The sequence below is a fragment of the Manis pentadactyla genome, chromosome X (genome assembly GCF_030020395.1).
Source record: "Manis pentadactyla isolate mManPen7 chromosome X, mManPen7.hap1, whole genome shotgun sequence".
Lineage (NCBI taxonomy): Eukaryota > Metazoa > Chordata > Mammalia > Pholidota > Manidae > Manis > Manis pentadactyla.
Window position 1 is genome coordinate 59,885,262 of NC_080038.1, and position 24,634 is coordinate 59,909,895.

The window sequence follows — 24,634 nt, forward strand, 5'->3', positions numbered from 1 at the left end:
CAGGTTTAAGATGGTGCTATAATCAGGGCTGGAAACTGTGCACTTTTGGCCTCAACTCTAATCCCCAAAGCATCTACAGGGGATGCAGAAACCTAATACCTCTGAGGTTATCCCCCTGCAGCATGGCCACTGCCATTATGGCCCTACAATAACTCCAAACGTCCTTTCACTGGGACTTTACCTCTAAGAGGGCTGATAAGGAAGAGTTTGTCTACCTATGGACCTCTGAGGCCTGGCCATGACAGGAAGAAAAGGAAGGTGGCAGAACGCATGGAAAGCTCTTCTACAGATACCTGGATCTCATTATGTGCATATTGGTTCATGTCATGCCAGAAGTCTGATAGTCAAAACCTCAGAACTCCTGAGAAAGGAAGTTCCAAGATTTCCATGACTCCTGTGACCTTAGCAAGTCACTTACACCCTCTGAACCTCAGTTCCTTTATTTGTTGGTTTGAAATACTTATTATCCTCCCTATTTCTGGCATTTGATTTGGACCAAATGAGATAATGGATGTGAAAGTGTTTTGCATTAGAAAAATATAAAGGACTAAGGAAGAAGGTTCAGGGGTGTAAGACTGAAATAGTGATTTGGTCTGAAGGAATGAAGTTCCTCTACACATACTAAAGTAGACTCTTGGTACCTGCTGTAATACCAAAAGAGAGGTTACTGATCCTCTCATAGACCCAAAGGATGTCAGAGTTAAAAGGTCCCCATCTTTTCATTTTACAGTTTGGGAAATTGAGGTTCAGAGTAGGGAATGTACTTGTCCAAAATGTAACAGCCTAGGACTCCTAATGAATTTCATTCAAAGGCAATTTGTAAAACTATATTGTAGTTTGCCTGGGAGAGAAAGAAAGAGGGGAAGGAGACAAAAACACAGAGAACCTCAGAATTGGAAGGTAGAAAGTTTAAGAGTCATATAATTATAGCATAATGAACTGAAGCACAGAGGGGAATTCCCATTCTCTGGACCTACATGGTATTCCACTCCTTAAAAACGCAGATCCCATAAGAAGGCTTTTGTGTACAACATATTGAAATCAGAGATGGCAACTACATACCTGAGGCCTCTCATCTCCAGGAAGTCTGCCTTGAGAACTGTGGGTAAAGGAAGAAAGAAATTTCACTAAGACTCTAGAAATCAGAACTAAAAAAGCAAAGCAAGGGGACAGGTGACCCTTCCAGACCAGTGCTAAAGAGACCATTTGGAAAATGCGTAAATAATATCATCCATCTGTTTCAAAGCATCTAACTCCATGCTTATAGGTTGAGCTACTTCTCTGGCAGGTTAAGAGGGCCCAGTCTTCTAGACACAAAGACATATTTCAGGTCACAGAACAATTTTTTGAATGCCAGACTATAGGAGCCTAGGAGAGCCCAGAAAAATTGGTCCAGGACCAAAGACTACATTCTGTGATTATCTTTAATTAGGAAAAGGGCAAGGAGGGAGAGCATGGTAAACATGAATCCTCCTTTGCCTTGAAGACCAAACCAACCTTGCCCAACTTCTTGATGTGCTTTGATCAGTCCTAAACTAGCCTTGTCTGGTAAAAGCTGGAGGGAAGAGACAATCCTGGAGAATCAAATCTCATATGGTACGGCCAGAATATCCCAGACAACAGCTGGTCTCAGAGCTATATGCTCAGCACTGTTTTTCACTTCTTTCTGAACTCTATTTACACCTACTTCTTGAGTGATCTGATTGATCTGATTTCTTGTCTGAAAAGTTATACTGGACTCTATTCATTCCTCTTACGTATTCCTTCTCAATGCCTTGGGTTCCCTGTCCAAAGTTACAGATCAAACTCTCACATTTTTTTGGTGTATTTCTACTCATTTTTCAAGCTGCAGCTCAGATATAACCTCCTCTAAAAAGGTTTCCTTTGGATACACCCAGTTCATTCTGTTAATTCTAGTTTACTTCATTCCATTTCCTTGGTGTTTATTTCTCATACAGCTTATCCTAGGGAGGGAAAGAGGACCACCAGGAAGTATGAAGTAGTCTTGCTCAATTAATTAGCTCCTTAATTAACAGCATTGGGTTCTCTTTCTCAGTCTCTCTTTCTCTTTGTTTTTATGTTTTTTTCTCGATGTGGATATTTGATTAAGCCTGCTTTAAAAACATCCTAGATGGAAACTTTATCTTCACTCTATCAGCATGAAAAATCTGGGGCCTTGACCTTCACTTTCATCTCTTATGGTACAGTAAATGGTAAATTATGGTCTAAGGAGAATTTGGCCTCATATGGGGCTCCCTGTGGCTGGCAGCAAAGCAGAAATAGGGTGGCCTGCTATGCAGAATTATGTTCTGGTGAGTCAGGCCCCGTAGTTTTGACTAGATGATGCCAAACTTACCCCAACTCCACTACTGGTAACAGTGAATTGTTCTGCTTTTAACTGACCACCTAGAAGATTTATACTCCTGTCATCCATCAGGAAGCACAATTTCAAATTCTCTGATAGGCAACATGGAGGAAACTCATAGAAGACTCCTTAAAGCCTCAGCAACCATCCTTCAGGTGTTCTAGTCTAAAGGGTCCCAAATGATAGGCCTTGGACAGTCTGTATCAGCACCTGAGTTTAAAAACTAACTGGCAGCAAGGTAGGAAGGAAGGAGGGAAAAAGAGAGGGAGGGAGGGAGGGAGGGAAGGAAGGAAGGAAAACAAAACAAAAAAAACATATTCCTAAGTCTTATCCCTGAAGTTTCTGTCTTACTGGGTCTAGAGTGAAAGGCAGGAATCTTTGTCCTTTCTTTCCTCAAAATTTTCTAGGTGATTTATATGTTCAGCCAATTTGAGAACAATCATCTAAGTCCAATTTTACCTCTGAAATAAGACTATATTTATTCTAAGGTTGTTTATGTTACAGTTGCCCTTTTAAAGTAGAACAGAGTATAAATAAGGAAACTAACCAAAAATAAGACCTATGGAGAGCATTGAGATTTTGCAATACTACTTGGCATGTGAGTCCTGTGTGTGTGTGTGTGTGTGTGTGTGTGTGTGTGTGTAGAAGAGAGAGTGAGAGAGAGAGGATCAGAGAGAGAAAGAGATGGAAAAAAAGGTAAAAAGGCAAAGAGACAAAAGATACGAAGATAAAGAAAGAGACATGGGGAGAGAGAGGAAAAGAATCAAACCAAGAAATAGGGAAGCAGAGAGACAAAGACAGAAATGGAGACATAAGTAGGAAAACACAAAGACAGAGACAGTAGACTGAAAATGACAGACACAAAGAATCAGTGTGAGAGAGACAAATAGAGAGACAGAGTGACAAAGAGGTCAGAAAAAAAGAGACACAGGGCAAGAGACAGAGAGACAGAATTGGGGGAGAGAAAGGGACAAACAGAGAAACACACACAAAGAAACAGAGACAGAGCTACAGAGAAACAGTAAAAGAATATAAGAAAGTAAACAAAATGCCTGTGACACATTTAGTAAAAAGTTATCTGGTTTTTCTTCTGTCATCTACGTCTCTTACCTTCCTGTTTTCCGGGAAGCCGTTTCAAAGAACCTGGTCCTGGAAGCCACCCTACAAACAGAAGCCAAACAAGTCCCATGAATTGCTCTGGAATATGAATGAGAAGCAATGGCCAATAGAAAGGACAAGAGAATATGAACCAGATGGACCAGCAAAGCCAGGCTCTGCCTTAGCTTGCAAACGACCTGTGTCTGAGGAAAAACCCATGTCAGAATGTGAAATGGCTCAGAGACTATAGGCATCTCAATGCTATGGCTGATGCCCTTTGTTTCCCATTGTTTCGGAATAGTCTAAGTATATTGTCCTTCCTGGCTATTCTTGGAAGAAACGGTTGAAACAAGTCCTTGGTTTCAAAGTATAGTTTTTGGCATTTTGTAAATACACCTAGCTAATTAGTCAAAATGGTAGAGGCTTTGTTTTTGTTTCCCCCATTTTACAATTATGGAAAACAAGACACAAGAGAAAGGAACACCAGGATGCAGTATACTGAGAGGGGTCCCAGCCACTGGCTGAGGAGAGGCCAACCAGGCTAGTTGTGGCCAAGCAAGGCTGGTCCCTGTGGGCTGCTCTGACCCCACCGTAGCATCTCTATCCCTGGTTCCTTGGCTTGTATCACAGTCTCAGGAAGGCCTACTGGATGCCAGCTTACCTCCTACCCTGAAAGAGGCTCTCTGGGAATTTGAATCATTTTGGAAGATCTTTAAAAAATCATACCGTTGCTTTAAAAAAAAGCATCAAGACGTAAGTACAAAGAATAAATCTTAAATTAATTAAATTACTTTTAAAATCAGTAGCAATAACAAGGCAGTAAGAAAAATTTACAGAGCCAAGGCAACATGAAAACAGAAAGTAATCTTATCACCCTACAGAGATTAAGGCAGCTAAGAAAAATTGGTTTCCTACTAGGCACTAAGGCTCAAACTTTTCGGCTGCAGGGAAATCTCTCAGGCTTGAGTGTTGAGTGGAACATTCCAAACAGGACTGGTCTGTGACATTTTCCTAGGCCATGAAGTGAAGGATGCCCTAGGGTTGTTCACTGTACATCCTTGACAACCACAGTGGTGATCCTGAAAGTATTCCTGGTGGCCTAAGGTGGGCCTTAGGTTAAAGTTGAGAAACTATCCTACTTACACAGATGATGGGATTTCCCCTGCATTTCCAGCCTCAATATCTGACTTTGGTTCTGGTTTCTGGGGAGTAGCTACCCGACAGGGAGGGTCTGGAGGCCTCACTGGGGGACGGATGATGGTTGGCTTTTCTGCCAGAGGCTGCACTTTGCTGAAAATGTCAGTGTCTCCTGGAAGAGAGAACATCATCAAGGACTTACTTAGGTGATTAGCCAAACCTCCCTTGGCCCCCATTTCTTTTTGGTAACTAATAACTCTGTATTTTTAAAAAATTCTTCCAGTAGCTATCCCTTCAGAAAGTCTATGTTTGAACCCCAGCTCTAGAATGTTATATTTGTTTGACCTAGGGTATGTCACATCAATTTGTGAAGCCTCATTTTCCTCATCTATATAATCAAGACCAATGATACATTATCTACAGAGATACTGAAAAGATTTAATTAGGTACTAATATGTTTAATACAGGCCTGGCACGTAGTAGGTACTTAGTGAATGTTTGATGATGAATTTGAATTTGTTAAATTCATCATCACCAAAATTCAGGGCCCTTTTCACTTAGGCCTTGACTATCATAGCAGTCTCCTAACTTGCCTTCCTGCCTCAATGTCTCTAGCTTCCAGGTCAGTCAGTACAAAATAAATACACACTTTTTAAATAAAATGTTTCTGCCAGGTATATGGTGAAACAGATACACTCACACACTGCTGGTAGTACTATGCACTGGGCTTATTCTACCTAGACAGCCATCAAGAATTCTGGCACAATGTGGATAAAATGAAAAATTATACATATGAGACAGTTTATACTTTTTTATCCAGTTGATTGACTTTGGGGAACAGGCCCAAAGGAATTAATTCAAAAGGAAAAAAAATAAGAAAAACAACTGGTATAAAAACATGTTTCTTAACAGCAAAAAGTCAGACCAACCACAAAGGCTAACCCAACAATTCAATTCTTACAGTTATTAAACCAATACGTATTATGCATACACTTACATGGATCTGGGCCAGGTCAAAAGAAATATGTGCATATAACACAATATTAAACTGAAATAAATCCACTAAAAATGCTCATGCCTAATGAACGGCATATGGAAAAAGACATATGTGCAACTATGCAAGGGTGTTAAAAGATCATGATACTCAATTTTTGTTAATAAATCTTGATGCTCATTAAGTTTTCTTCTATAAAAATTTGAAGGTAAATATAAAAAATATTAAATTTAATCCATATAATACTGTTGTAAAATTTACCTTGAGTATTTTCACACTGTTTTTCTTCTATTTAAAGATATTCCAAGTGGCTATAAAATGTGCAGGATAAAGTTCAAACTCTTTAACATAACTTCAGGCCCACCTCTGAGCTGTCCCCAAATCATTATCCTAGGCACTAACTCTAGACTTTAACTATCAGCTCTTCTCTAGTCAAACTGGTCTCCTTGCTACCATTATCAAAACAAGTCCTTGACTCTAGACGAGACAGTATGGTATAGTGGGAAGTACAAAAGGTCTGGACTTACGTAGACATGGCTTTGAGGCCTTGTTCTGCAACTTCCAAGCTGTGGGACCCTGTGTGGTTATTTCATCTCTTTGACTATCAATTTCTTCATCTGGGAAATGGTATAATAACCTCTCCTGACAAAGTAGTTGTAAGGACTAAACTAGATGGTCTATAGAGAGTGCCTAGCACACAGCAAGGGTAAGTATTAGATTCTGTCCTGCCTCCTGCTCAATATATGCCCAGTTCTCATGTCTTATCCATATTTTAACCAGCCCTAATGCTCAGCTCAAATCTCAACCCTCCGAACACTCTAGCTGGCAAAGGTACTTTCTGTCCATGTAAATGTCCATTAAGTGTTTATATATTGCCATGTGGGTTTAATTCCTTCAGCTGGTCATTCTGGCAATGGAGACAGGTATGAAAAGAAATAATGCTAATCAGTGTGGTTGGGGTTCTACTGAAGGAGTAAACCAAGCACTATTCATGTATACATATATAAATTCTGGTTCCCTATCTAGACTCTATCTTACATTTCTAGACATGCCATTCCCCTAAGCACCAGGCTGGGTACACAGAATTATAGCTGAAAAAAATGACTAAAATTATAGTAATTATCTGATTTTTCCAACACACTTTATACTTTTCAAAGCACTCTTCCAGATAACTGTGTGAGTTTCACAATAACCTTGGGAGGGAAGAATAGATCGGTCTTACTGTCTCCATTTCATACAGAAGGAAACTGAGACTCAGAAAGGCGAACTGACTCACCTGCAAGCAAATAGTTAGGTATGTGGTAGAATGAGGATTGAAAACCATGTCTCCTCTTTCTGTATCCACTGTTCTTCCCAGTATTTGCTGTCTTGTTATTATTAGTAATATGAATTATAAATGATAAAAATGGTAATGAAACAACTGGTAAAAATTTTAGCTACGTTTCTATTGAATAACTTCTCTATTTCAGGTACTGTAATACTGTATTCAGTATTTTATGTATATAGTCTCATGTAGTGTTGGCCATAACCCTGCAAGGTAGAAAGTTTTATCCCTGTTCCACAGTTGAGGAAACAGAAATGCAAAGATGAGAAATAACCTTATAGTGAATTGGCAATAGATTCAGGCCTATCTGACTTCTGAAGCTCAGGTAGTCCCAAGTACCAGTGGCTTTCAACCCTGGCTACACATTGGAAGCATTAAAATCATACAGTACCTGGGCCCTATCCCCTGAGATCCTAGTCTTAATTGGAATAGGACCTGCTTACTGCAGATCATAGATTATCAGAACTGACAATACTATTCCATTTCTACTGGTTACTGTAGAGGGTGTTGGATAGGAAGCACATGCTGCAGTCAGGGCCAGAAAACATTCCTACCTGAAGATGTATCTATCCCAGGGCTATCACTTCCCTTACTGAGAGAACAAGATGACACCTCCTGCAATATGTATGCCATTCCTCCCCAAGTTACAGCCACATCCAAATGGATATCAACCCAAGATCTTGGAAAACTCCTAGATCCGTTTTTAGCCTTGTATTTTCTTAGGCTCTTTAATGGTAGTCCCAGCTTGATGATTCATTGCAAGTCAAACTTTGAAGTAGCATAAAAGGGTTGAAAGACCCCAGTGTTGTTCTCTCCTGCCTCTAGTTTGACACAGTAAAGCCACAGTGTCAAACTTAAGAGACAGGTATGAAGGAGTAACATAATTTGAAATCAAGGAACCTAGACTCCAGTCTTAATGCAAAAAACTAATTTGCTGTGTGACCTTGATCGGATCACTTCCCTACCTATACGATGTGGACTTGGACTTGCTTTTCAGAACAGTGGGTCCATGATATAAGTCTATAGACCTATATTTCTCCCTGCTGACTTTTGGAGTCAGCTTTTGGAGTACTCTAGAAGCCAGTTCTTGTCATTACTTAACCCCCTTGAAAAAAATCTCTTCATAGATACATTGAGGTCTAGGTCTAGGTGTAGATTTAGATTTTAGATTTCAAATTCATAATAATAGTACTTATTGCCTGCAGAGTAAACTCAAACATTTTAAACCTGGAATTTACTACTCTCTTCCATTTGGCTTCAACTGATCTTTTTTATCTATCTGTCCACCATTCCTTTTCACACATCCTACAGTCCACACAAACAGTATTATTTGTTGTTCCATATTCATTTCTTATAATTAATCATCTCTTTCCCAGATGCCCTTTACCCTATTCCCACATGCCCAAATTTCATCATCCAGCAAGACTTAACTTAAGTGCCATATCTGCTAGGAAGCCTAAGATACTCCAAGTTCCTTTCTCTGACTCTTAAGGCACTAACATCTTGTACTTTGAATCAGGGCTTTTTGTTTCAGTGACTCTAACTCCTCTGTTAGAGTGGAAGCAACTTGAGAGCAAGATCCAGGTGAGAGTCACGTCTGTATTCACCAGAGGCCCAGGTAAATTGTTTTGTATGAAACTTGTGTTCAATAAATATTTGTTGAGTAAAGGAAAACATTATTTAGTCCATTAATAGGGTAATGGAAAAGGCTTTCCTTTTTTACGTCCTCAGTTGTGTCATCTGTGGAACACACACAAACATGTTGTACCGAAATTTCTGGGTTATTCTAAAATCTGAGCTGAAAGGCATTCAATATGTTGGGTGTTTCCTGAGGGCTTCTGTCCTCTGCCTTATGCTCTTACAAGAAATGCACACAACTGATCTGACACAGACCTCACCTTCCAAGGACTTAAAACTGAGTTAAAGAATGAATTCATCCTCATGGGAAATAAGTGTGAATACTGGAACTCAGCATCTACATTAGAGTGACAAACTTGGATTCAAAAAGAAGTGAGGCAATGGAGAGTTTCCTGGGACATAATGGTCAGAAGGCTTTGTGGAGGGAAAGGGACTTAGGCTATATCTTCTTTGTCTACAACCTGTTACTAAAATTTGATCTCCCTCTCCAGCTCAACCTGCTGTTTCCCTCCCCATTCTCTGTCAAATGACCATAACCAAGAATATTAGTACTCTAGATTTCTTAGGATCAGATGGCCATTAGTCTTCAATCTTAAGCAACTTTTTTACCCATTTCAAACTTATATCCACCTATACTAAACTTGAGAGAAGAGTAAAGAGAGGTTTTTTTCTTCTTATAGATTCCCTGTCTTCTGAGAATTATTTTCTCATAGATTCCCTCAGTCTTCTTAGAATTACCTCTTTCTTTCTATGAAACTCTTCCACTATCATCTTAAAGCCTCTTTTCTCCCTTAGCCACAAATTACCATTGTGGATGAATCTTGAATTAGGCCCAAGGAAAGGCAGAGCATGAAAACCAAACACAGTAAATTATTAAAACATATTGGGTTCAGAAAAGAAAATGGCCAACACAGCCCATTACTGAAAAAGCAAGTCTGTTCCTAATACTTTTACAGCAGTTGCAAATGGCACTCATAACTTCAGTCACTCCAGTGGATAACTGATGGCACTGTGGCTAAGCAAGGCCTTAAAAGCCCAAGAGCATGCCACTAGCATACAGTCATCTCTCTCCAGTTAAGACAGAGGAAAAGAGCTAAGAAGGGCTCCTAAACCCATAAACCACAGGGTTCCAGTGTGAATGTATTCCCCACTTTTTTTTTTTATTATTCGTTTGATTTTTATACTTGATTTATATGTGAATCCCACATTTCTCACTTATTATTATTATTATTTTTTAATAAAATGCTGAAGTGGTAGGTAGATGCAAGATAAAGGTAGAAAACATAATTTAGTGCTGTAAGAGGGCAAATGTAGATGATCAGGTCTGTGCCTATAGACTAAGTATTAATCCAAGCTAGACAAGGGCAACAAAACATCCACGGAAGCAGAAGATTTCTCTCAAAACAGGGGGGGTGAGGTTCTAAGCCTCCCCTCTGTTGGTCCCCAATTTCTCTCCTGATGGCCCCCCTGCGACTGTGCCTGTCTTAGGTTGTTCCTCCCTTGAGGAATCTTACCCGTCTCTGGCTAACCAGTCATCTTCCGGGGCCATACAGGGAAATGTAAAGTTGGTAAGTGAGAGAGAAGCAATATTGTTTGAAAATGTTAGCTTTTTACTTCTTTGCAGATTTATGCCCTGTGGCTTCTATGCCCAGCATTTGTCTTGAGGTATCTTTACCACTTGGAAGAATTATAATACTCGGTAATTTTCGATATGAGGCACTAATTCTACTAAAGGGTTGTAATTAGGAAGGAAGAAGAAAAGCTATAGAAGTAGCAGATGGAAGAAAACATGGGAAGATTGATTATTTCTTTGACATATCTTCTTGTAGAGTAACTTAAACATGTATAGGTTTTAAACTACTAATTAAATTGCGCACATACATTAACATAATAGGAATACAGCTACATAACAAAAGCAGACCTACAATTACCAGCCATATCCAGTGAAACCAAGAAAACCAGTTAGGTACCCTAGGCATTTGTGAAAACGTAGCAATGATATGATGGATATTGTCTAACTGAATTTGAATAGTTTGAGAAAAATCAGACAAATTAAAACAACACATTCCTGGGAACTGTTCACATCCCATGTGTTCTTTTAATAGTAGATAGTCTATAGTCGCACGATTCTGGAGCACTGCAACTTGCACTTCTCCTAATTCTTGGTTGAGTTCCGACAGTATAGATCCAGTCAAATTTGTTGTTTTACTGTATGCACAGGCCAGCTTAGATATCTCCTTCTTCATTCCAATGGCAAGTCCAGGAACCGGTGGGATGACTGCAGCTGAAACTGCAGCAGTGCCAGGATCTTTGTTAAAGTTTTTTTGATGTTCATCTTCTGGAATGACTCTTCCAGAGGATGTTGATGTTGGAAGTTCTTCTTCATATCGTATCTTAATTCGTTTTCTGTGTAGCCAAATTAGGCTTTGATCCTCTGTATAAACACAAACAAAGCCTTTGCCCACACTTTGAGACGCCCTTTATACCACTGTGAAGAACCTATTGGTGATCACCACACAGGAACTGCTTTTTTTTTTTTTCAGAGAAAGGAATATTATCAGAAAAATGTACTTCCATAGCTGATCATCTGACACCCTTTGAAAGATCAAAATTAAGGATATGTAAAGCATGCATTAATCGTTGATTTGCAAATAGTTTTATCCTATCATGGAGTAATCCCCCTTTTCTTTCTCTTTTTTTTTTATCATTAATCTATAATTACATGAAGAATATTAAGTTTACTAGGCTCTCCCCTATACCAAGTGCCCTCCACAAACCCCATTAAAGTCACTGTCCATCAGCATAGCAAAATGTTGTAGAATCACTACTTGTTTTCTCTATGTTGCACAGCCCTCCCCTTTCTCCCACCCCCAACATTATGCATGGTAATCATACTACCCCCTTTCTTCTCCCCCCCCTTATCCCTTCCTACCCACCCATCCTCCCCAGTCCCTTTCCCTTTGGTAACTGTTAGTCCATTCTTGGGTTCTGTGATTCTGCTGCTGTTTTTCTCCTTCAGTTTTTCCTTTGTTATCATACTCCACAGATGAGTGAAATCATTTGGTATTTCTCTTTCTCCGCTTGGCTTATTTCACTGACCATAATACCCTCTAGCTCCATCCATGTTGTTGCAAATGGTAGGATTAGTTTTCTTCTTATGGCTGAATAATATTCCATTCTGTATATGTACCACCTCTTCTTTATCCATTCATCTACTGATGGACACTTAGGTTGCTTCCATTTCTTGACTATTGTAAATAGTGCTGCGACAAACATTGGGGTGCATCTGTCTTTTACAAACTGGAGTGCTGCATTCTTAGGGTAAATTCCTAGGAGTGGAATTCCTGGGTCAAATGGTATTTCCATTTTGAGAATTCTGAGGAACCTCCATACTTCTTTCCACAATGGTTGAACTAGTTTACATTCCCACCAGCAGTGTAGGAGGGTTCCCCTTTCTCCACAACCTCGTCAACATTTGTTATTGTTTGTCATTTCGATGATGGCGATCCTTACTGGTATGAGATGATATCTCATTGTGGTTTTGAATGGCATTTCTCTGATGATTAGTGATGTGGAGCATCTTTTCATGTGCCTGTTGGCCAACTGGATTTCTTCATTAGAGAACTGTCTATTCAGCTCCTCTGTCAATTTTTTAATTGGATTATTTGCTTTCCATTTGTTGAGGTGTGTGAGCTCTTTATATATTTTGGATGCCAAGCCTTTATCGGATCTGTCATTTATGAATATATTCTCCCATACTGTAGGTTACCTTTTTGTTCTATTGATGGTGTCCTTTGCTGTACAAAAGGTTTACAGCTTGATATAGTCCCACTTTTCATTTTTGATTTTGTTTTCCTTGCCCAGGGAGATATGTTCAAGAAGAGGTCACACATATTTATGTGTAAGAGATTTTTGCCAATGATTTTTCTAAGAGTTTTATGGTTTCATGACTTACATTCAGGTCTTTGATCCATTTCGAACTTACTTCTGTGTATGGGGTTAGACAGTGGTCCAGTTTCATTATCTTAAATGTAGCTGTCTAGTTTTGCCAGCACCATCTGTTGAATAGACTGTCATTTCCCATTGTATGTCCATGGCTCCATTATCAAACATTAATTGACCATATATGTTTGGGTTAATGTCTGGAGTCTCTAATCTGTTCCACTGGTCTGTGGCTCTGTTCTTGTGCCAGTACCAAATTGTCTTGATTACTATGGCTTTGTAGTAGAGCTTGAAGTTGGGGAGTGAGATCCCCCCCACTTTATTCTTCCTTCTCAGGATTGCTTTGGCTATTCTGGGTCTTTGGTGTTTCCATATGAATTTTTGAACTATTTGTTCCAGTTCTTTGAAGAATGTTGCTGGTAATTTGTAAGGGATTGCATCAAATATGTATATTGCTTTGGGCAGGATGGCCATTATGATGATATTAATTCTTCCTAGCCAAGAGCATGGGATGAGTTTCCATTTGTTAGAGTCCCCTTTAATTTCTCTTAAGAGTGTCTTGTAGTTTTCAGGGTAAAGGTCTTTCACTTCTTTGGTTAGGTTTATTCCTAGGTATTTTATGTTTTTTGATGCAATTGTGAATGGAGTTGTTTTCCTGATTTCTCTTTCTATTGGTTCATTGTTAGTGTATAGGAAAGCCACAGATTTCTGTGTGTTAATTTTGTATCCTGCAACGTTGCTCTATTCCGATATCAGTTCTAGTAGTTTTGGAGTGGAGTCTTTAAGGTTTTTTATGTACAATATCATGTCATCTGCAAATAGTGACAGTTTAACTTCTTCTTTACCAATCTGGATTCCTTGTATTTCTTTGTTTTGTCTGATTGCCGTGACTAGGACCTCCAGTACTATGTTAAATAACAGTGAGGAGAGTAGGCATCCCTGTCTTGTTCCCAATCTCTGAGGAAAAGCTTTCAGCTTCTCGCTGTTCAGTATGATGTTGGCTGTGGGTTTATCATATATGTCCTTTATTATGTAGAGGTACTTGCCTTCTATACCCATTTTGCTGAGAGTTTTTATAATGAATGGGTGTTGAATTTTGTCAAATGCTTTTTCTGCATCTATGGAGATGATCATGTGGTTTTTGTCCTTCTTTTTGTTGATGTGGTGGATGATGTTGATGGATTTTCAAATGTTGTACCATCCTTGCATCCCTGGGATGAATCCCACTTGGTCATGGTGTATGATCCTTTTGATATATTTTTGAATTCGGTTTGCTAATGTTTTATTGAGTATTTTAGCATCTACATTCATCAGGGATATTGGTCTGTAATTTTCTGTTTTGGTGGGGTCTTTGCCTGGTTTTGGTATTACGGTGATGTTGGCTTCATAGAATGAGTTTGGGAGTATTCCCTCCTCTTCTATTTTTTGGAAAACTTTAAGGCGAATGGGTATTATGTCTTCTCTGTATGTCCGATAAAATTCCGAGGTAAATCTGTCTGGCCTGGGGGTTTTGTTCTTGGGTAGTTTTTTGATTACCGTTTCAATTTCTTTGCTCATAATTGGTTTGTTTAACTTTTGTGTTTCTTCCTTGGCCAGTCTTGGAAGGTTGTATTTTTCTAGGAAGTTGTCCATTTCTTCTAGGTTTTCCAGCTCGTTAGCATATAGGTTTTCATAGTAGTCTTTAATAATTCTTTGTATTTCTGTGGAGTCTGTTGTGATTTTTCCATTCTCATTTCTGATTCTCTTGATGTGTGGTTGATTCTCTTTTTCTCTTAATAAGCTTGGCTAGAGGCTTATCTATTTTGTTTATTTTCTCAAAGAACCAGCTCTTGGTTTCATTGATTTTTGCTATTGTTTTATTCTTCTCAATTTTGTTTATTTTTTCTCTAATCTTTATTATGTCCCTCCTTCTGCTGACTTTAGGCCTCATTTGTTCTTCTTTTTCCAGTTTTGATAATTGTGATGTTAGACTATTCATTTGGGATTGTTCTTCCTTCTTCAAGTGTGCCTGGCTCGCTATATACTTTCCTCTTAAGACTGCTTTTGCTGCATCCCACAGAAGTTGGGGCTTTGTGTTGTTGTTGTCATGTGTTTCCATATATTCCTTGATCTCTATTTTAATTTGTTCATTGATCCATTGATTATTTAGGAGCATATTGTTAAGCCTCCATGTGTTTGTGAGCCTTTTTGTTTTCTTTATAGAATTTGTTTCTGGTTTTATACCTTTGTGGTCTGTAAAGTTGGCTGGTAGAATTTCAATCTTTTGGAATTTATTGAGGCTCTTTTTTTGAGGTAGTATATGGTCTATTCTGGAGAATGTTCCGTGTGCACTTGAGAAAAATGTGTATCCTGTTTCTTTTGGATGTAGAATTCTATAGATGTCTATTAGGTCCATCTGTTCTAGTGTGTTGTTCAGTGCCTCCGTGTCCTTACTGATTTTCTGCCCGGTGGATCTATACCTTGGGGTGAGTGGTGTGTTGAAGTCTCCTATAATGAATGCATTGCATTCTATTTCCTCTTTTAGTTCTGTTAGTATTTGTTTCACATATGCTGGTGCTCCTGTGTTGGGTGTATATATATTTAGAATGGTTATATCCTCTTGTTGGACTGAGCCCTTTATCATTATGTAATGTACTTCTTTATCTCTTATTACTTTCTTTGTTTTGAAGTCTATTTTGTCTGATACTAGTACTGCAACCCCTGCTTTCTTCTCTCTGTTGTTTGCCTGAAATATGTTTTTCCATCCCTTGACTTTTGGTCTGTGCATGTCTTTGGGTTTGAGGTGAGTTTCTTGTAAGCAGCATATAGATGGGTCTTGCTTTTTTATCCATTCTGTTACTCTGTGTCTTTTGATTGATGCATTCAGTCCATTTACATTTAGGGTGACTATTGAAAGATATATACTCATTGCCATTGCAGGCTTTAGATTCGTTGTTACCAAAGGTTCAAGGTTTGCTTCTTTAGTATCTTACTGCCTAACTTAGCTCACTTATTGAGCTGTTATGTATACTGTCTGGAGATTCTTTTCTTCTCTCCCTTCTTATTCCTCCTCCTCCATTCTTTATATGTTGTTTGTTTTATTCTGTGCTCTTTCATGTTTCCTTTAGCTGCTTTTAGTGGGTTGTTGGTTTTATTTTTTGCCTTTAGTTAGTATTTGGTTGGTCTGCTTTCCTTGCTGTGATTTTATTTTCTCTGGTGACATCTGTTTAGTCTTAGGAGTGCTCCCGTCTACAACAGTCCCTCTAAAATACCCTGTAGAGGTGGTTTGTGGGAAGCAAATCCCTCAACTTTTGCTTGTCTGGCAATTGTTTAATCCCTCCTTCATATTTAAATGATAATCGTGCTGGATACAGTATCCTTGGTTCAAGGCCCTTCGTTTCATTGCATTAAATATATCATGCCATTCTCTTCTGTCCTGTAAGGTTTCTGTCGAGAAGTCTGATGATAGCCTGATGGGTTCTCCTTTATAGGTGACCTTTTTCTCTCTAGCTGCCTTTAAAACTCTTTCCTTGTCCTTGATCTTTGCCATTTTAATTATTATGTGTCTTGGTGTTGTCCTCCCTGGGTCCTTTCTGTTGGGAGTTCTGTGTATTTCCGTGGTCTGTTCGATTATTTCCTCCCCCAGTTTGGGGAAGTTTTCAGCAATTATTTCTTCAAAGACACTTTCTATCCCTTTTTCTCTTCTTCTTCTGGTACCCCTATAATACGGATATTGTTCCTTTTGGATTGGTCACACAGTTCTCTTAATATTGTTTCATTCCTGGAGATCCTTTGATCTCTCTCTATGTCAGCTTCTATGCATTCCTGTTCTCTGGTTTCTATTCCATCAATGGCCTCTTTCATCTTATCCATTCTGCTTATAAATCCTTCCAGGGTTTCTTTCACTTCTGTAATCTCCTTCCTGGCATCTGTAATCTGCCTCTGGACTTCATCCCTTATCTCTTGTATATTTCTCGGCATCTCCGTCAGCATGTTTATTATTTTTATTTTGAATTCTTTTGCAGGAAGACTGGTTAGGTCAGTCTCCTTCTTTGGTGTTGTCTCTGTGATCTTGGTCTGCCTGTAATTTTGCCTTTTCATGGCGATAGAGATAGTTTGCAGAGCTGGGACAAGTGACGGCTGGAAGAGCTTCCCTTCTTGTTGGTTTGTGGCCTTCCTCTCCTGGGAGAACAGCGACCTCTAGTGGCTTGTGCTGGGCAGCTGCGCACAGATAGGCTTCTGATTCTTGCCCGGCTGCTATGGAGTTTATCTCCGCTGTTGCTGTGGGTGTTGCCTGCCTTGGGCTGCTGCTCCAAAATGGTGGAGCCGCGTTGTTGGGGGAACGGCCGGGAGGCTATTTATCTCCGTGAGGGGCCTCCGTGCTCCCTGCTGCCCAGGGGGTTAGTGTGCCCAGAGATCCCCAGATTCCCTGCTGCTGGACTAGTTGTCCCAGGACGCTTCTGTCCGGCTGTGAGGTCCCTGTCCCTTTAAAGAGCACTCGCTTTTCTTTATCCCAGGTGCAATGTCTGCAGGGACCCGCTCACAGGTCTTACTGTCCTTTTTCCCTAGTTTCCAGCACCTCATGCATGCACTGTGTCTGCGCTCTCGTGCGGGGCTGGGGCTGGGTATTCAGCAGTCCTGGGCTCCCTCTCCCTCCCCGCTTTGACTCCTCTCCTCCCGCCAGGAGCTGGGGTGTGGGGCGCTCAGGTCCCGCCGGGCTGGGGCTTGTATCTTACCCCCTTCGCAAGGCGCTGTTTTCTCTCAGGTGTGGATGTGGTCTGGCTGTTGTCCTGTGTCTTCTGGTCTCTCTTTTAGGAAGAGTTTTCTTTGTTGTATTTTCAAAAATATATGTGGTTTTGGGAGGAGATTTCCGCTGTGCTACTCACACCGCCATCTTGGCTCTGCCCCTGTATTCCCCACTTTTATTTCAGCATCTCAGGTATAGGGTACTGCTGATCACCCCGTACTCCTATGAGAATTTATTCTCACCCCCATTAGAACAAGGAACACACTGGACTAGGACTGGCTGCTTACATATCAGCCTCACCATGAATCTTTGGAGGGTAGAGACCATGGTCTTTCATCTTTGTCTCCCCTACTGCATAGCACTATGCTTGAATAAAAGAACAAATGCATATAAGTAGATGTCCTTCTCTTCCATTTCCCAAAGGAAAGTCTTAAGTCCCTTTACAAAAGCTACATGAATGCCCTTTCTAGAGCCAGACCAGGTAAAAGAAAGTAACATTAAAGGAAGGCAGGAAATTGGGCTTGAATAATTTTGCTCCCTAAAAGTCAATGATCATAACCATTTCTAAGAATGCTTCTTAGAAAACAGAAAGAATAAGACAGCTAAAGCCAGTTAAGAAATGAGAATGTTATACCCATGAAGCCTAGGTTCAAGCCTGATATCCACATCTTACACCCTGGGTGATTCTGGCAACTTGCTTCACTTCTCTAGGCCTCAGTTTCCCCACCTGTGAAGCAGGGAGAATAAAACCTATCTCACAGCCATATCACAGCGATTAGATGCAACAGAAAAGAAAGTATCCAATTCCATATCTGGAACAGAAATGTGTGATTTTGAAAAAATTATATCAGCAAACAATATTGATTTTGTGTAAAGCTGACTGCCATAGAAGAAAACAATTCAACATGCACTTGCTTTTGTTATTTTTAATTGCTAAGAAAAAATGTGGAAAATACCAAGTCCACTCAAATATCAGATCAATGCGAGGGGGTGAAGATGGGGGTAAGGACAGTGGCACATTTGGATCACGAAAAAAATTGTCTGTGCATTGACTCTCAGGATGGCAGACAAAGCTCTGAACAACAAAGGTGAAATGGAGTGACAATTGCAAGGTTGCTCAGTGGGTCAGCTGCGGTGACAATTCCTTTCCTCTGACACTGACATTTAGGCTGCTGGCCAGCACCAGGGGCTAAAAACTATCAGTTATATCTCAGGGTCAGAGCCATTTTCAGCTTTGTTTAATTGCTACCTGTTCTGAGGACCAGAATCTACCACTGTGTGGTAGCCAAAATGAGGAGGAAGGGAGGGAGTGAGAGGAGGGGAGGTGGGAGTAGGAAGTTTCAAAGAGGCAGCTATGGCAGAGGTTTGGCTAATTTTCCACCAAGGCCAGAACTACTACCTTGGTTTTGCTTTCTGTAGCCAAGGCTGGAGGCATGAAGTTTGGATAAAAGCTGCATCAGTAGCTATTGCTAACTGATATATAGCAGAAAACAAAGCCAGGCAATGTTGTGGCCCAGATTTAGAAAGTCTGGCTGACACCAGACAGTCAGATCAGTACTTACATTAAGTGAAACTATTAGAGAAGCTGCTGCAAGCAGCCTGGGGTAGAACTGTGGAGGAAAAGGAAGAGGGCAACGCCACTGGGATTTAACTTTGCAGCAGAAGATGGTAAAGGTGGAACTGATAGAGAGGGCTAAGATATTGTGGTTGTTGAGCTGTTAGGATCTGGATGACTTCAGAGCTAGCTGTAGGCAAAACAAATTTTACTGTGATGAATAAAAGTTGAGTTACTCAACTATACCAGACTGATGTGAAGGTCAATATATGACTTATAAATTGAAGCAGATATGTATACAGAAGTCTGGTCTTAATTGGCTACTGCCCAGAAGAGGCAATTCTCAGGGAGCGGAAGGGCAAAAGGGATTATTCAATAACATATTTTGAATATTGATTACATGCCAGATATTTTATTTGTTATTTCTTTTAATTCTAAAAATAATTCTGCGGGGTGAGATGTTTCTCCCCCTTACAGATATGGAAACCAAGGTGCAAAAAGATTAAATAACATAACTGAAATCATATAGCTACATCAGTGGGTTATGCCAGAGAACTCAGTCAGGTATTTAAAGGAAATTTTATTGGATCCCCACCTTTTATTGAACTGTGCTCTGAAACAATGCCATAAGCCCACACTGAAGCTGTTATATGCAAAATTCCATGTGATAAAATGCTTCTAACAAGCAAAAATGGAAGAACTGTGCTTTACCTGAAGAACAATTGTGCTTTACTTGGCTTGTTACCCTAAGAACTTAAAATTATATAACCATTGAGGGATTCGATTCAAGATGGTGGTGTGAGAGGTGAGAAAGAGAACTCCTCCCAAAACCACATATAATATGAAAATACAGTTAATACAGCTAATTCTAAAAGAGAAACAGGAAAGAAGGCTGCACCAGACTGCAAACACCTGGAAAACAGAGCAGACCTCACAAAACAGGGAAATATACCAAAGTCTTGATTCAGCGGGACCCAAGCCTTTTCCCCCACCCCAGCTCACTGGTGGGAAGAAGGGAAATGGAACAGGGAGGGGGTGGACGCCTAGGACTGCTGAACACCCAGCCCTGGAGACCTGCTTTGGGAGCACAAACCAGCATTGCATGGTGCTCATGAGATTAGTGCAGTTGGAAAGCTAAAACAGGTGGAATACTTGGAGAGACTGAGATTCCAGCCATTTGTGGAGAACAGAGATCCACATCCAGCTGCTCTGGGACAAAGGAAAGGTGGGTAGTCTGAGAGGCTTCCTAGGAGCAGGAGGGCTGCAGAAGAGGGGGGTTTGCACGGAGCTTGCTGTACAGGAGAAGGGATAGGTAGACAAGCTTGTCTAGGCGTGCTCTGCCCAGGAGATTGGGAACTTTCAGGAGCTTCAGGTACTCCATCACCCTGGCTGGTTACTCAGCTCCAAGGCATCCCACTGTGATATGAATCCTGTTGCACATTCCTCCTGGCCTGCCGCCACTGGCTCGCAAACTAGCAGTCCCTGCTCTGGCATCAGGCCATATGGAGGGAAGCCCTGCCTACAACTGCTACAGATGCAAAGCACAGAGGCTTATACCTGTGTTCTCAGCCCACTGGTTCTGATGGTAGAGACAAGCACTGCAACCAGGAAGCAGGAAACAGCTCTTTCTTCCCCCCATGCACCAGCGCCACTCTCCTGCAATGCCCAACATCACTGCAGGGACTGAGCAGCTCCAGAGACCAGAGCTTCTGGGCACTAGAGGGTGCCACACACAAATATGAAATGCCAAAGGAACATGGTTCAAACAAACATCTCACAAACATCAGAAAAAGGGCCAAATTAAACTGAATTCATCAATATTCCTGAAAGAGAGTTCAAAATAAAAATCATAAACATGCTCATGGAGGTAGAGAAAAATATTCAAGAAATCAGGGTGAATTTAGGATGGAGATTCAATCATTAAGAAATTCTATATCTGAAATGAAACATACAATGGAGGGATTTAAAAGCAGATTAGATGTAGTAGAAGAGACGGTAAATGGAATAGAAATTAGAGAAGATGAATACAAAGAAGATGAGGCACAGAGAGAAAAAAGGATCTTTAAGAATGAAAGAATATTGAGAGAACTGTGTGAACAATCCAAATGGAACAATATTCACATTAAAGGGGTACCAGAGGAAGAAGAGAAAGAAAAAGGGATAGAAAGTGTCTTTGAGGAGGTAATTGCTGAAAACTTCCCCAATCTGGGGAAGGAGATAGTCCCTCAAGCCTTGGAGGTGCAAGATCTCCCAACATAAAGGACCCAAGGAAAACAACACCAAGACATATGATAATTAAAATGGCAAAGATCAAGGATAAAGAGAGACTTTTAAAAGCAGCTAGAGAGAGAAAAAAGATTACATACAAAGGAAAACCCATCAGGCTATCATCAGACTTCTCATCAGAAATTTTACAGGCCAGAAGGGACTGGCATGATATATTTAAAGCAATAAAAAAGAAGGGCCTTGAATCAAGAATACTCTACTGGCAAGACTATCATTTAAATTTGAAGGAGGGATTAAACAATTTCGAGATAAGCAAAAGCTGAAAGAATTTACCTCCCACAAACCACCTCTATAGTTCATTTTGGAAGGACAGCTATAGCCAGAAGTATTCCTAAGGCTAAATAGCTGTCACCAGGGGAAATAAAACCACAGCAAAGAAAAGAGAAAAATTAATTACTAAGCATATGCAAAATCGAATCAACTACACCCAAAGTCAATCAAGGGATAGACAAAGAGTACAGAATATGTTACCTAATATATAAAGAATGGAGGAGGAAGAAAAAGGAGGAAAGAAAAGAACCTTTAGGTTGTGTTTGCAATAGCATACTCAGTGAGTTAAATTAGACTGTTAGATAGTAAGGGAATTACCCTTGTACATTTGGTAACCACGAATCAAAAGCCTGCAATGGCAATATGTACATACCTATGAATAATCACCTTAAATGTAAATGGTCTGAATGCACCAATCAAAAGACATAGAGTCACAGAATAGATAAAAATACAAGACCCATCTATATGCTGCCTACAAGAGACTCACTTCAAATCCAAAGACATACACAAGCTGAAAGTGAAGGGATGGAATAAGATATTTCACACAACTAATAGGGAGAAAAAAGCAGGAGGTGCGGTACTTGTATCAGACAAAATAGACTTCAAAACAAAGAAAGTAACAGGAGACAAAGAACCACATTACATAATGATAAACGGGTCAGTATAAAAAGAGGATATAACTATTATAAATATCTATGCCCCCAACATAGGATCACCTACATATGCAAAACAAATACTAAGAGAATTAAAGGGGGAAATAGAATGCAATGCATTCAGTTTAGGACACTTCAACACACCACTCACTCCAAAGAACAGATGAACCAGACAGAAAATATGTAAGGAGTCAGAGGCACTGAACAATGTATTAGAACAGATGGACATAACAGATATCTACAGAACACTACATCCAAAAGCAACAGGATACACATTCTTCTCAAGTGCACATGGAACATTTTCAAGAACAGATCATATACTAGGCCACAAAAAGAGACTCAGTAACTTCAAAAAGACTGAGATTGTACCAACCAGCTTCTCTGATCACAGAGATATGGAACTAGAAATAAATTACACAAAGAAAACTAAAAAGCCCACAAACAAATGGAGGCCTAATATCATGCTCCTAAATAATCAATGGATCAATGGCCAAATAAAAACAGAGGTCAAGCAATATACGGAGACTAATGACAATAATAATTCAACAGCACAAAATCTGTGGGACTCAGCAAAGGCCGTACTATGAGGGAAGTATACTGCAATATGGGCCTACCTCAAGAAAGAAGAACAATCTCAAATGAACAGTCTAAACTCACATTTAACGAAACTAGAAAAGGAAGAACAAATGAGGCACAAAGTCAGTAGAAGGAGGGACATAATAAAGATTAGAGCACAAATAAATAAAATCGAGAAGAAAAAACAATAGAAAGAATCAATGAAAGCAGGAGCTGATTCTTTGAGAAAATAAACAAAATAGATAAAACTCTAGCCAGACTTATCAAGAAAAGAAGAGTCTAACACACATAAACAGAATCAAAAATGAGAAAGGAAAAATCACTACAGACACCACAGAAGTATAAAGAATAATTAGAGAATACTATGAAAAATTATATGCTAACGAAGTGGATAACCTAGAAGAAATGCACAACTTTCTAGAAAATTACAACCTTCTAAGGTGAACCAGGAAGAAACAGAAAATCTGAGCAGACCAATTACCAGCAACGAAATTGAATCGGTAATGAAAAACTACCTAAGAACAAAACTCCTGGACCAAATGGTTTCACTGCTGAATTTTATCAAACATTCAGTGAAGACCTAATACCAACCCTCCTTAAAGTTTTACAAAAAGTAGAAGAGGATGGAACACTCCCTAACTCATTCTACGACACAAGCATCACTCTAATACCAAAATCAGGCAAAGACACGACAAAAAAAGAAAACTACAAACTAATATCCCTGAACATAGATGCAAAAATACTCAACAAAATATTAGCAGACCGAATTCAAAAATACATCAAAAAGATCATCCATCATGATCAAGTAGGATTTATTCCAGAGATGCAAGGATGGTACAACATTAAAAAATCCATCAACATCATCCACCACATCAACAAAAAGAAGGATAAAAACCACATGATCATCTCCATAGGTGCTGAAAAAGCATTTGACAAAATTCAACAACCATTCAGGATAAAAACTCTCAACAACATGGGTAGAGAGGGCAAGTACCTCAACATAATAAAGGCTATATATGACAAACCCACAGGGAACATTATACTTAATAGTGAGAAGCTGAAAGCTTTTCATTTAAGATAGGGAACAGACAAGGAAGCATACTTTCACAATTTTTATTCACCATAGTACTGGAGGTCCTAGCCACAGCAATCAGACAGCACCCAGAAGTAATTGTGTTGGTAAGGAAGAGGTTAAACTGTCAATGTTTGCAGATATTTGATATCGTACATAAAAAAACCAAAAGAATTCACTCCAAAACTACTATAACTAATATCTGAATTCTGCAAAGTTACAGGATACAAAATTAATACACAGAAATGTGTGGCATTCCTATACACTAATGATGAACTAGCAGAAAGAGAAATCAGGAAAACAATTTCATTCACAATTGCATCAAAAAGAATAAAATACCTAGGAGTAAACCTAACCAAGGAAGTGAAAGACCTATACCCTGAAAACTACAAGACAATCTTGAGAGAAATTAAAGAGGACACTGATAAATGTAAATTCACCCCATGCTCTCAGGTTGAAAGAATTAATATTGTCAAAATGGCCATCCTGCCCAAAGCAATCTACAAATTTAATGCAACCTCTATCAAAATACTAACATCATTCTTCAGTGAACTGGAACAAATAGTTCTAAAATTCAGAGTACCACAAAAGACCCCAAATAACCAAAGCAATCCTGAGAAGGAAGAATAAAGTGGGGGTACTACACTCTCCAACTTCAAGCTCTACTACAAAGCCAAAGTAATCAAGACAATTTGATACTGGCATAAGAACAGACCCATAGACCAATGGAACAGACTAGAGAGTCCAGATATAAACCCACACATATATGGTCAATTAATATATGATAAAGAGCCATGGACTTACAATGGGGAAATGACAGTCTCTTCAACAGATGGTGCTGGCAAAACTGGACAGCTACATGTAAGAGAATGAAACTGGATCACTGTCTAAGCCCATAAACAAAAGTAAATTCAAAATGGATCAAAGACCTGAATGTAAGTCATGAAACCATAAAACTATTAGAAAAAAACTTAGGCAAAAATGCTTTGGACATAAAC

At 39.6% G+C, this 24,634-nt stretch overlaps 1 protein-coding gene across 4 annotated transcripts in view; it reads right to left on the reverse strand.

Annotated features, from left to right (window-relative positions):
• OPHN1 (oligophrenin 1) overlaps window positions 1-24,634 on the reverse strand; it is a 634,131-nt gene that overhangs the window by 168,206 nt on the left and 441,291 nt on the right. For 3 of the 4 annotated variants that reach the window (XM_057495710.1, XM_057495709.1, XM_057495711.1), the window contains 3 exons: window positions 4,607-4,772; window positions 3,476-3,526; window positions 1,063-1,099 (listed from right to left, as the gene is read on the reverse strand). In XM_057495710.1, coding sequence (XP_057351693.1) covers window positions 1,063-1,099; window positions 3,476-3,526; window positions 4,607-4,772 — 254 coding nt within the window. The remainder of the gene's footprint in view (window positions 1-1,062; window positions 1,100-3,475; window positions 3,527-4,606; window positions 4,773-24,634) is intronic. The other variant, XM_057495712.1, reaches the window with a different exon arrangement.